The sequence below is a fragment of the Procambarus clarkii genome, chromosome 56 (assembly GCF_040958095.1).
Source record: "Procambarus clarkii isolate CNS0578487 chromosome 56, FALCON_Pclarkii_2.0, whole genome shotgun sequence".
NCBI classification, from domain to species: Eukaryota; Metazoa; Arthropoda; class Malacostraca; order Decapoda; family Cambaridae; genus Procambarus; species Procambarus clarkii.
The window spans coordinates 15339443-15353889 of NC_091205.1; the positions used below are offsets into that span (position 1 = coordinate 15339443).

The 14447-nt window shown below is 36.9% G+C and overlaps 1 protein-coding gene across 1 annotated transcript; it reads left to right on the top strand.

Annotated features, from left to right (window-relative positions):
* Positions 1 to 129: 129 nt before the first annotated feature.
* LOC123770677 (peptidyl-prolyl cis-trans isomerase sig-7) lies at positions 130 to 7636 on the top strand. Its single transcript, XM_045762758.2, has 4 exons — positions 130 to 374; positions 836 to 952; positions 2688 to 2808; positions 6292 to 7636. Exons 1-4 carry the CDS (start codon positions 305 to 307, stop codon positions 7604 to 7606), a joined length of 1623 nt encoding a protein of 540 aa, XP_045618714.1. The 5' UTR covers positions 130 to 304; the 3' UTR covers positions 7607 to 7636.
* Positions 7637 to 14447: the final 6811 nt, after the last annotated feature.

The following is a 14447-nucleotide window of genomic DNA, read 5'->3' on the forward strand; positions in this document are numbered from 1 at the left end:
GGAGTAAACCAGCCAAATTAAACAGCTTATAATATTTTTAAGTTATCCCATATTTTTATCGGCGTTATCGCAGTATGTAGAGGTGTGGTTAGGGGTTAATGATTAATGGATGAAGTCTCACTTAGACTCGAATGTTGAGTGTTTACGTTTGTGTGAGGCTGTGGAGTAGCGGCGCCCCTGAGTGCCTTCCCTGAGTGCCTCCGTCCTCAGTGGTGGAGTGGCGACGCTGCCGCTGGTGGCAGCCTACCAGTAGTAGTAGTGGAGTGGGAGACCCAGGGAAGTCCTGGGGTGAGGCCTGAACAAGATGTCTGTTGTGATAGAAACGACAGTGGGGGACATTACCATAGACCTCTTCACAGACGCCAGGCCTCGGAGTGAGTTCCCACACCACGCTCTTTTACCCAAGTCCAGCCTCAGTACATACAGATTAATTTGATTATATTGATTCAATACATGCATGATGCGCTTCCCCCCCCCCCCCCCCCTCCGCAATTAAAAAAAGTGTTAAATTAAATTTACTATTAGGAATGATAATTTTAAGGAAATGTCATACACTGTTAATTTACTGTTACTGTACTCAACAACCCTTCCAGGTACCATGTACAGCATTTTCAGTTAAAAGGTGGTCAAATGTCATGTATATTACTGTAGTATATAATCCACTAATATTTTCTCCTTGGAAGCACTGAATATCCTATGAGTTTCAGTGCTTGGCCATGAATCAGTTAATAATACTATAACTACTATGCTGCTATTGTTAGAGTTATAATTATTAAACATGAAATTTACTTAAAATTTATTAATATTTATAGTACACATTTTAACAACTTTGCAGCATGCATGAACTTCCTGAAGCTGTGCAAAATGAAGTACTACAACCTAAATTTGGTCTTCAGTGTGGAACGAAACTTTATTGCTCAAATGGGTGATCCATCTGCAACTGGACGTGGGGGTAAGACAGTCCCAGCCATAGGCCGCAGTCATAATAATCATTACAGTATCTTTTTTTCCCAATTATGTAGCATACATTATAATAAAGTTTGTAGTAGAATACCATTTTGTGGCACTCAGTTATCCAAAACCACCATCTGGCAGCTCATTAACTGCAGGAAAACCGATCCAGATACGGTAATATTCTTGAATAACTGAATACCATTTTTAATTCGGTATTTGGGATATTTTATTATACTTTTTTCCAAATTATCAAAAGGTTGTTTGGATATTAGGGATTTAATATAAACATATTCTCATGATAACTGTAAAACTAATTAAACAATATGGTACACTAAAATATATACTGTATACAGTAGTAGGCTATTAAAACTACTCTTTCATGTGATTTTAGTATCAAAATGTGTGCAAATATGTGTTCTATTGTTTGTGTCAAAAAATGTCCAGATAAATCATAGTTGATAGTCCTAGTTTTGTCAGATAATCAGTACTTCATTTTACATAAAAGTACAGTACTAGACAGCTTAAAGCTTGATAACTATTGTGTTTTCTTTTGATCAGGGGCACATCTAGTATATGTGTTGCGACAAGGTTTTCTTTTGACTGTAGCCTGGGATGAAGGTCCTGGGACCTAGTCTTGATCTTAGCCTAGGTGTTCCCTTGTATTGTTAGAATGACGATGTAGTACAGTGCTGGGCTTGAGTCTGCTTAGTACAGTTTATGGGATGCTATATATTTTGTTTACTCCGAATATTCCTGCTACCTTTGCCATTTCTACTGTTAGGTACAGGGTAACTTTCACCTTCAGGTATGAGGGAGGGCAACCCTGCCCAAAGCTTAATCTACACTAGAGCACCTGAATGACATCACTTTACCTGTCAAGAACAGGGCTTAGTGCGGCTGGCTTCAGCTTGTTTCTCATTCCCCCCTTATCTTTGGAAGGTGTAGTCTTTCTTGTTGGGATCTTGAGCAACTCCTGAGCACCTCAGCTTTGAGGAATGTTTCGTCTAAGCCAGGCCTGGCTGAAGATGCTGAACCAGTTTCTTAGGTTCTGGAATCACATTACTGTATTTGGGTGCTCTTCTTTGTTAGATGCTTCCTCTTTGGGCTTTATGTGGTTTGGTCCCATGGTAATTCACTTCATCATTTGAGGTCTTCACTGATGTGTCCGGTACCTGCTGGGTCTTTGTCTCCAGTTATCATCACATCACTCATTGGTTTATCATCAATTGGTCTTCAGTGTTAATTCTGTATATGCTCCAACTAATGTGCAGAGATGGCAGCAATGAAAATATTCCAGTGGTCCATTGCCCTAATCTGGATGGTTCTTCCCAATGTACTCTGGACATAAGGACTCTTCTGGATTCTTTGCCTTTAATCCTCATAGTAGTCCACATTTGTTGCATCTTGAATATCATAGTGGGCAACCCCATAGTATTTAAATTCTGCCTGATTCAGATGGAATAAGAGGTGGATGAGACCTCATATCTGTGGATATGCAAGATCTTGGGTGTGCCCAGGCTGTACCATGTATCTGGTCTCATTCTTGGGAGGAGCAGGAAATTGTAACTAAGTGGTATTGTCCAGCAATGTAAAAAATAATATACAAATAAAATTAGTATGTATGTGTTTATATCTGAGCACTTTACAGGATATTTTCTTCAGTCTTAGTATAATTTTCCTTAACCTAATACTGTATGTTATTTACATTTCTCTGATTTTATTTCTCTTTCTAGGTGAATGTATATTTAAGAAAATGTTTGGAGACCAAGCCAGTTTTTATGAAGGAGAGAAGCTGCCAATAATCAAGCACACACACATTGGCACTGTATCTATGGTTTCATGCGGCAGTCATTTGTAAGATTTGTGTACTTTATATAATAGTAAATTCCTCTAGAAAGTATTCTAAATATTAATATATAGTGATGAAAATCATTTTGTTTAGAAATAAGTATACACTCATTTCTAATTTAAGGTATTTTGATAGCACACACTACCAACACCTACTTTAAAAACTTATATTTTAGTTAAGCATTTTACCATCACTCCAATAGAAAATTATTAAATATGCTGTTGTTCACCTACTCCTTCAAATTCAGTTGGATGTGGGGGAGACTGCTCATAAGAACATTAAATACACCTCAAACAAGAAGCACACTGAGAAGCAAAATTATGGTTATCCTCAGAATCCTTACCAGCAGGGGAATGGAATGATATAGCCGACCACCAGATAAAACAACAAAAACCCTTTAAGCAGACAATGAGTCACAATAACATGGCTTGAAGATATGAGAACTAAACCACTAACCAGAGGATGAGGACAAAGGCAATTCGGTGGTTGTCCTTGATCATGTGGACTACCTCCAGAAAGCTGATGTCTTGCTCTCTGACTCCCACACATATGCTCTTCTGGCCTCTAACCCTTTAGATCATCTTAAAACTTCCTTCAATTGCAAACTAAGACAGCTCTCTAGTCTTTATCCTCCTGTCTATGATTTAATAAAATGTTTCTGTGTCATCTGCCCTTCTCTGCCTTATTTCTATGGTCTACCTAAGACTCATAAACCTGGTGTTCCTCTTCGTCCTATCATTTCTTATATGGGCTCTGTCAGCTATCCTCTTGCCTCCTGTCTTGCTAAAACTCTGACTCCTTATCTTGGCAATTTTCCTTGGTTACTCCTTACATTTTATCAACTGTGCCTATTCTCAAACTAAACTAAAATTCTTTTATCCCAAACTTGTTTCCTGTTTACAGGAATAAGCACAATGCTTATTAGCACTACTTTGCCTTCCCTTCATATCTGAACTCAAAAATTTCACTAATACCTTTTGTCCTCTTGACATAAAGCTCGCCTTTCACTAAATTAACACTCTTTGTAGTAATCTGGTTCACACTGCTCACACTTAATGACAGACTTAAAGAACACAAAACAAGTGTTGAAGTCTGCAGACACAAACACTGCTTTCTTCTGTCATGTTTGGGATTCTAATCATCCTATTGATTGGTCTTCTAAAATAATCTTTCTTGCCTCTACTCTTCACAGATGACATCTTGTCAATTTGGTTCTAATACACAACATAAACCTTAGTCTTGGCTTTGTTGCTGTTGACTCTTTCCTTTCAGAGTACTTACTCAAATGTTATAACCTTTCTAACAAATGTGACCTGACATAAGCCTAGCCCCCTTTTCTTTCATTTTCTTTCTCCTCTTATTCTTGTGTTCCCTTTCTTAAACCCATTATAACCCCCATCTTACACCCTATTATTACACCCATCCTATCTGTACCTTTCTTCTTGTTTTGACCTTCTTAGACTTTCCTCCTGCTCCTCACCTCTATCTTGCCTTACTTAATGCTCGTACCTCCATCACTCCCATCACAATCAACTTGATAATGGTCCAGGACGGACCAATACATCATTGTCTCCTTATCTTTTGGTGTGTTGTTTGGTTCTCAAAAAAACTTTAACCAGACTGACTCGGTGGGTTTTTCCACACTAGTGAATTTGAGGTATTCCAGCAACTGATGGAGCTCCAGCTGGTAAAGCCAATGCTGGTTGAGCACAAGGTGAAGGTGTCCCACAACTGGCTCAGAGCAAACTAGGTGAGAGATGGCAGCCACCCTAGAGTACTAAACCAGTCCCAACCACAAGTGTAAGTGTACTGTCACCAAATGAGACTTCAGAATGTTCATGAGAAAGCCATAATGTGGCAGAACATCAAAAACTAGATCCAAGGCTGATGGCTGCCTCTGGAAAAATGAGTGGACAGAAATGGAAGAGAGATAGCAGAGAGATAAACCAAGGAGATTCCTATAAATTACCAAGAATAGCAAGTCACAAAGAAACCTGTCACCTAGAAAATTATAATAAATTTGTCAGATATAAGCTGAACAATTTTTAAATTACTAAATCTAAATGCAAGAAACATCTAGGAGTCACAATTATTAGGGATCTTAATCCAAATAAATAAATGTATTAATGTTAAAATGAGTCAAATATGCTGGGATTTATATTTAGAAGTGTTTGTAATAAGACATCTAATGTTATTCTTCAACTTTATCTTGTCCTTGTTAAACCCCAATAGATTGTGCAGTTCAACTTTGGGCATTGTACTATAGAATAAACATCAATTATATTTTTTCATATCCAAAGAAGGATGGCAAAATTAGTCTTGATAATTAATGACCTCCCTTTGAAGACTACAGGGTAATTAAAAAAGCTTAATGCTCATTGTCCGGAGAGAGAAACAGTAAGGAGGACATGATAGAAGTACAGTATACAAATGGATGAAATGGTACTACTGTACATTGGGTGTTATAAATAAAACATGAAGCTATATAAATTGGGTAGGTTTAGGTTTAAGAAATTTGGTAAAATCTAACTTGGAAATAAGATTGATGATTATGAATACTATATGTTGCCAGGCAACATAAGTTATTTGATTGTTTTAAGTTAGACATGTTTTTGAGTGGAAGCAGTTGAAAGTTAATTAGATGTAGCAATTTCTTCTGTTCTTATGTCCATAAATCAAGTATAATAAATCCACTTTAGAAAAGTCATAAACACCATAATCCAGTACATAAAGCATTTCAATAATTCAGCAACATAGTCAACAATATTTTTTTAATTTAAGAGGATCCGTGTTTTTCATACCTGGGTAGCCCAATATTTTCATTTAATTTTTACAAAACAATTGGTTGAACAACCGGTATTTCTATCGCATGTCTATTATTTTATCTTTGCCAGAAAGTATCCATAAATGGTATGGTTGATTGGAACGTATAATGGATGCAGTCATGAGAAAGGTCAAGATAAGACTATTAGAGAACTGTGTGAACCATACATTGTATACGATAAAGCATGATAGTAGTAAATTGTATCAGATTTGATTTATACAGGTGATGTAGTTCTCTTAGCAGAAAATGATGACAGATTTCTAAAGATTATTTTAAAGTTTGTTTTCATGAGTGGGATAGACTACTTAAAATGAATTGCAGACAAAAGTAAAGTTACAATGGTGGAGAAATATAAGGTTTTTAAGGTGAAATTGGTATAAAAGGAGTGAACTTTTGACCTTTGATTATATGGCAAGTCACAGGATGCACTTAACACCTTGTATGAATCAGTGCGGTGCTGCTGTGAATGTTTTGCTGGAGTGTGATGGTGCTAATTCTACATAATGCAGAGTGTGAAAGATATGGTGAATCAATGGGAGTTTTTTTCTGTACATTATTACAGTACTGTACTCTTTTATATGTTTCAGGCTGTTACTTTTCCACTCTTTCAAAGTAGGAAATGGAGTGATAATTATAATTATAAACATTATACTTTCTTACACAGATTTGGATCACAGTTCTTCATAACTTTGGGCGAAAACTTGGATTCACTGGATGCTGAACACTTGGTATTTGGTAAAGTTGTTGAAGGAATGGAGGTAATCTGCAAGCTGAATCAAACACTAACTGATGACAAGAATCGGCCATACCAAGATATTCGAATCTCCCATACAGTTGTTTTAGATGATCCGTACCCAGATCCAAAAGAGGTTGAATTTCCTGACGAGTCTCCAAAACCTACCCGAGATGTGTTTGAATCAGATTACATTGCAGCTGATGAGACTATTGATGACACGGAAGGTAAGACAATGCTGGAAATACAGGAAGAAATAGAAGAAAGGGAAGCCAAAGCTAGAGCTACAATCCTTGAAATGGTTGGTGATTTACCAGATGCTGACATGGCACCTCCAGAAAATGTTCTTTTTGTATGCAAGCTGAATCCAGTTACAACCTCGGAAGATTTAGAAATTATATTCAGTAGATTTGGGAAGATTAAGTCATGTGAGGTGATACGTGACAGAATAACAAATAATTCACTTCATTATGCATTTATAGAATTTGCTGAAACAAAATCCTGTGAAGATGCTTACTTCAAGATGGATAACGTGTTAATTGATGACCGTAGAATACATGTAGATTTTAGTCAGTCGGTTTCAAAGATTAAATGGCGAGGTAAAGGACGAGGAGTAGAGCTCTTTGATGATAGTGGACGACGAATTGATGATAAAAGAGGTCAAAGATATGATCCTACCAAAGAATACAGTAACCATTCAAAGAATAAGAATAAGAGTGTTGCAAAAGGTCAGCCTTCAGAAAAAGAGTCACGACACCTAGATCATGGACGACCTCAAGCTTTGGAGAGAGAGAGAAGATCTCCTCACAGACATTTGGATGGCAACAGTAGAGATAGACATGATGAAGCAAAACACTTGTCCAGGGATAATAAAAATGGCAAGAATATACGACAAGACAAGACTGAAAGAGACGAGAGACACGAATCTGCTAAGCGAAGCCATGCCGAGATAGAGGACAGTGATGATGTTCCAAGTGACAAAGAAGCTAGGGATAAAATGCTCAAACACCTGAAGAAGTCGCTTAAAAAGAAAAAAAAGAAAAATAAGAAGCACGATAGTGATACTGATATTTCCAATACAGAGAAGAAGAAAAAGAAGAATAAAAAGAAGAAGAAAAGAAAGAGAGAGAGTCAAAATGAGAAAGATTCTGATTCAGACTCAGAATCAAAGAAGAAATGCAAGAAGAGTAAAAAGAAAAAGAAGAAAAGGAAGAAGGAAAATTCTTCATCAGATAGTTCTGAATAACATACTTTTGCAATAAAACTTGAATAATCATTTTTGTATTGCCATGCCATGCCATTCAGTACTTTGTATTGGATAAATAATGTAACATGATTTTTGTTCATGGGTAGTAAGGTGTTATTTCCTAATTGCTTATGCCAGAAAAGTTTAATAAATGCTATTATTCCTCCACAAATTTTGCCCTTGTGATCAAGACAGTCATATTTCAAAATTTACCTGTTTCCTATGAGAAAACGGGCAATTTTGGGTCTTTTTATTGTTATGGGTGTCCCTGTTGTCACAAAGGCAAAGATGCGTGGAACTTAGTAAAAACCTGCCTTGAAGACCCCTCAGGAATGCCACCATTATGAAGTTTTTGATGACCTTCCAGCCATACTTACCATATGTCAAGGCGTCCAGCACGGTCACGATGCCATTGTGATCCTATGTGAGATGCACCGAGTGAACCGGGAAGGGGGGAGAAGAAAAGGGACGAATATTTGTTACCATTATAGTTACCACAAGTTTACTCAGAACGTAATCTATCTGGAATGTAATAGAATATAGGCCAATTTCAAAATATCACTATACTAGTCACAAAAGCAAAAGGTTTATGGGGAATAAAAACCATTTTTTATACTTTGGAGGCATGGGCATGGGCAACTTGCTATCCAGTAACAAAAGGTAAAAAAATTAAAAAAAAATATTATACGTACAGTACAGTACTGTGTACAGTTTTTAAGTTGGGATAGATAAAAGTTTCTGACATGCTGTTTCAATTTATTTTTTATTTTTTTATACTAAAAAGTAATATACTAAAAAGTAATGATATGGTACTTAATTTCATAATGCAATGACTGTTTTTAGTGTGTCAGATTTTTAAGTAAAGGGTAAAAAATTTTAATCAAATATGAATGATACATTCAGGTATTATTCATATTTAATTTTGTAAAAAATTACTTGGGTAAATTACCCGGTTTAAATTGTAAAAAGTTACTGTTAACATAGCTGAAAAATTTGATTAGTTGTGTGTATATATATCTTGGTTTTTCTTTCTTTCCACTATTGAGAATAGCCATTCCAAAGACTATCAGTCTAATTTTAAACTAAGTACTGTATACCCACTGACACCTTGTGTGTGCAGATGATGAGTCACAATAATGGGGCTGAAGAATGTTGACCAAACCACACACTAGGAGATAAAAAGACAATGATGTTTTGGTCTGTCCTGGACCATTATCAAGTTGATTGTGAAGAAACGAGAAAGGCACGGGCATAAGTAAGGCAAGAGAGAGGTGAGGAGTTGTAACACCGTATTTTACTTTACATACACGAGTCAGTCATACAGGTTATTTGAGGGCGTCAGACAGGCACCTCTTAGCAATTAAAAAATCACACCTCTAATAGTGTTAATTGCAACAGGTCAGGTCATGTGAATTGACCTTGTCTTCTGCTAAGCTGATAAAGTTCACACTTCTCCAGCTTCTAATGCTGCTGGTGCCAACTCTATTTCCTGTTCATCTTGTCCTCTCCAATACTTTGGGGAAACTGGCCGTACACTTAATGACAGAATTAAGGAACACAAAAGAAGTGTTAAATCTGCAGACACAAGCAATGCTCTCTTGTCATGTTAGAGATTCTAATCATCCTATTGATTGGTCTTCTAAAATAATCTTTCCTGCCTCTACTCTTCACAGACGCAGTCTTGTCGAATCTGCTCTGATACACAACCTACCCAACATGAAGCTTAGTCCTGGCTTTGTTGCTGTTGATGCTTCCCTTTTACAGTACATACTCAAATGTTCTAAACTTTCTAACAAGTGTGACCTAAAATAAGCTTACCCATTCATTTTTCTCTTGATCTTTCTTTTTCTTTCACTTTCTCTTTCATTCCCATTTACTCCTTTTACAATATTACCCCTTGCATACCCTTTATTACACCTATCTTTTACCTTCCTCTTAAGATAATTTCCTAGCATTTTTGTTTCTTCCATGAACATGTTCTTAGTCAGTTACACATTTTAATATCTTGTTCCATCTCTCATATACAACTTGTTGTATTTGCCATGATTTAGTTCACTGACCACACTACTTGCTGTGATTTTATGAACTTTTAGCCTATTTCCTGTTAGTTGCAATTCCCTGCCTATTTAGTTCTTACAGCTTTCAACATACTGTATCAATTACCCTACCCTTCCTACCTCTACACATCCTGTTGCTTCTTCAAAAGTTTTTATCTTTTTTTTTTATTTTTCTTGTCTCTACTCCCCACTGACTTGCTAGTTCTTCAACTCTTGTAACTCTTTCCTTCATCTTGTTTGCTACTACAGTATTTTGAAAAAAAAATAATAATCTTCCATTAAAAATGTCAGTCTCATACATGCCTGTAGCTGTTTCCTCGTTTGTATTTTTCTGCATTGGTGTTCTTTTCCACGTTATTCATGTTCATTATTTTCTATATCCTATCTCATGACTTCTAGTTTTTTTTTCATTTTCTCTATTTTCCTTTCTGAGTTCCTTGGAGTTTCTCAAGTTCTTCTGAGAGCTCTTTCATTTCAGCCCTGAACATTATGATTCACCTCAACATTATACTGTATTTTTCTCTCCTTCCTTGCTTCCTTATTCCATTTGTTTGGTTGCTTTCTAGTTTTTGTATCCAGTCATTGGTAGTGATGTGTTGCAACTCCCAGTCCGTCATAAGGTATTTTACTTATTTTTCTGTACAGCTACATTTACTGCTGTTAGACATTCTTTTTCTTTGGTATCATTAATTTTACTTAATTTTTTTTATTTTTAACTCCTCTCGTTACTTCCTTATTTTTGTCACACACTCCCCACTATTTACCACCTAGATCTGTAGAATGCATAAACTTAAATCCTCACCTCATTTGACCACAGTTCAATGAAGACCAAACCACACACCAGAAGATGAAGAGACGACGACGTTTCGGTCCATCCTGGACCATTATCAAGACGATTGTGATCCTTTGATCACAATCGTCATCACGAACGGAGGCAAAACTTGAAGATGATATTTTAAATGAAGTCATATTCCCAAGAGGCTACTTGGTCTGGAGACGGGACAGAAAAATTAGGAAAGGTGGTGGCGTTGCTGTGCTGGTGAAAGAACACCTAAAGGTAAACGAAATAATAATTGCTAATCCACGAGACGTTGACATAATAGCACTAGAGATATGCAATCAGGATGATAAACTAACGATCATAAATGCATAGTCCACCGCCAAGCAACACATGGACAAAGGAAGAGCTAGATAATAGACGAGAGGGGTCTTATTGCAATAATGAGAGAAATTATAGTCAAGAGCTGATAAAGATAGATCACGACTGTTGGTAGTCGGCGACTTCAACTTAAAATCCATAGACTGGGAGGCATATGAAGCTAGAACGGAGGATTTTTCGGACTTGTAGATTCGTAAACCTCATCCTGGAAACATTCATGTTTCAACATGTTAAACAAGCTACGAGGATGAGGGAAGGGAATGTTCCCTCCATGCTGGATTTGATATTTACCAGGAAAGAGGAAGAGATATTTGACATTCAGTACCTCCCTCCCTTAGGTAAAAGTAACCATGTCTTATTGGGAATAAAGTATGCAATGCGTTATAATTTGGAAGAAAATGAGGTTGAAGCAGTTGAAAAGCCTGATTTCAGAGAGGTTTATTATGGGGAACTCATACATTTCTTTAAAGAAATTGACTGGAAAGACTTGCTGTTAAGACATGAAGTAAATGAGATGTATGTCAAGTTTTGTGAAATATATGATAAAGGCACAAAAAAATTTATTCCAAAGCAGAGATTCAGAATTAGGAAACAGATTGGTTCGACAGAAATTGCGAGAGGGCCAGTACAAAAATGGAATCAATATAGGAAGAGGCCAAACCCCCAAACATACCAGCGATACAAAGATGCAAGAAACAACTACACGGCAGTGAGGAGAGAGGCAGAAAGAACTTTTGAAAAAGGGATTGTGGACAAATGTAAATCAGAACTAGGTCTATTCTATAAATTTATAAACAAAAAATTGCAGGTAAAGGATAATATTCAGAGGTTGAAAATGAAAAATAGATTCACAGAAAATGAAAAGGAAATGTCTGAAACATTAAACAAAAAGTTCCAAAGTGTGTTTGTACAAAATTAAATCTTCAGGGAACCAGACACAATAAGAATTCCAGAGAACATCATAGAGCACATAGAGGTGTCTAGAGATGAAGTTGAGATAATGCTAAAGGAGCTAAGTAAGAACAAAGCAGTTGGTCCAGATGGAGTTTCACCATGGGTTCTGAGAGAATGTGCACCTGAGCTCAGCATTCCACTTCAACTGATTTTTCAGGCATCCCTGTATAAAGGAGTTGTAGCTGATGTGTGGAAAAAGGTTAACATCGTCCCAATCTACAAAAGTGGCAGCAGGGAAGACCCCCTCAATTATAGACCTGTATCCTTGACAAGTGTAATTGTCAAAATATTGGAAAAAATAATTAAAACTAAATGGGTAGAACACCTGGAGAAAAGATATAATATTAGACAGACAGTATGGTTTTTGATCTAGAAGATCCTGTGTAACGAATTTACTCAGTTTCTATGATCGAGCCACAGAGATTTTACAGGAAACAGATGCTTGGGTTGACTGTATCTATCTGGATCTAAAAAAGGCTTTTGACAGAGTTCCACATAAGAGGTTGTTCTGGAGACTGGAACATATTGGAGGGATGACAGGTAAGCTTCTAAATTGGATGAAAAATTTCCTAACTGACAGAAAAATGAGGGCCGTAATCAGAGGCAATGTATCGAATTGGAGGAATGTCACAAGTGGAGTACCACAGGGTTCAGTTCTTGCACCAGTAATGTTCATTGTCTACATAAATGATCTACCAGATGGAATACAGAATTATATGAACATGTTTGCTGATGATGCTAAGATAATAGGAAGGATAACAACTTTGATGATTGTCATGCCCTCCAAGAAGACCTGGACAAAATAAGTATATGGAGCACCACTTAGCAAATGGAATTTAATGTGAATAAATGCCATGTTATGGAATGTGGAATAGGAGAACATAGACCCCACACAACCTATAAATTATGTGAGAAATCTTTAAAGAATTCTGACAAAGAAAGGGATCTAGGGGTGGTTCTAGATAGAAAACTGTCACCTGAGAACCACATTAAGAACATTGTGTGAGGAGCCTATGCTACACTTTCTAACTTTAGAATTGCTTTTAAATACATGGATGGCTAAATACTAAAAAAATTCTTCACAGCTTTTGTTAGACAAAAGCTGGAATATGCAGCGGTTGTATGGTGCCTATATCTTAAGAAGCACATAAACAAACTGGAAAAGGTGCAAAGACATGACACCAAGTGGCTCCTAGAACTGAAGGACAAGAGCTACGAGGAGAGGTTAGAGGCATTAAATATGCAAAAACTAGAAGATAGAAGAAACAGAGGTGATATGATGACTACGTACAAAATACTAACAGGAATTGATAAAATTGAGAGAGAATAATTCCTGAGACCCGGAACTTCATGAACAAGAGGTCATAGATTTAAACTAACAAGACAAATCTGCCAGAGAAATATAAGAAAATTCTCTTTTGCAAACAGAGTGGTAGATGGTTGGAACAAGTTAGGTGAGAAGGTGGTGGAGGCCAAAACCGTCAGTAGCTTCAAAGCGTTATATAACAAAGAGTGCTGGGGAGACGGGACACCACGAGCATAGCTCTCATCCTGTTACTACACTTAGGTAATTACAAATCATTCTCTCTTCATCTACTGGTGTGGTTTTGGTCATCACATCTTCAGCCAATTTATTGTGACTCATCGCCTACAATTCAATGAAGTAATTATTAAGAGAAGGTGTCAAGCTGGGAAGATTATGTAGTACCACCTCTGTTGCTGGATATTCAAAAGTGCTAAATATTATTCAGATGCCAAGAAGAGAACAAAAGGACATAAGGCAAGCAATATCAAAGGTACTGGATTAACCAAAGATTCTACTGAAAGACAAATGACCCCTAGGGACATCAGGAAAGCAAGAAACAATCATCCTGAAAATTGGGACATTCTGTAAGGCAGTGCATGATTGTGAGAAATGCAATTCATTCAGACAAAAAAAAAAAAAGAGCAGGACATTGTTCCATTAAGTGACCATGAGTTTAGCAGGCGTGACTGCAAAAAACCTAGTCAAAGCTGTTTCTCATAGTTTATTACGTTGGTAGGAGGAAGGCCAAGGGAAAAGATCATGTTTAAGAGCACAGTTTATTACCTGTAATGCAAGCCTAATGATCTTGCCAACAGTCAGATTGCAGAATGAAAAACTGGGTAGAAATCTGAATGATCCCCCTTTTTCAGAAAATGTTGCGAGCAAAAATGCTCTCCTTAGCAGTGGTGTCCACACGTTTATTCACAGTAACTCCAATATGGCTGGGAACCCAGCAAAATTCATCTGTCTAATATCTGCCTGATATAAGAAACAGTACTAAATTTTGACCACTGCAGAATAAACAGTGTTAAAAGATTTCCAAAACCATGGAGGGCACTGCAAGTCAACCACAATGACAAGTAAATATTGACATAGAAAGCAGATGATGAAGTGCATACAGACCTATATGAAGTTCTACTGTCAATATGCTGATCTGTGAAGGCAGGAAGCACTTATATATATGATCAGGAAGACAATGAGGTAACCAACACCATCAAATAGACTTTAGACCCATCTGTAAACAGAACAATGAAGTGTGAGAGGGAGGAAAAATGTTCAGGGAAAAGGGTTTTCAAAAATAGCAGGAGTATGTCTTCACCATGTGGGCCAATGTGAATTGAGAGAGAAGCATGCAAACGAGCCTTC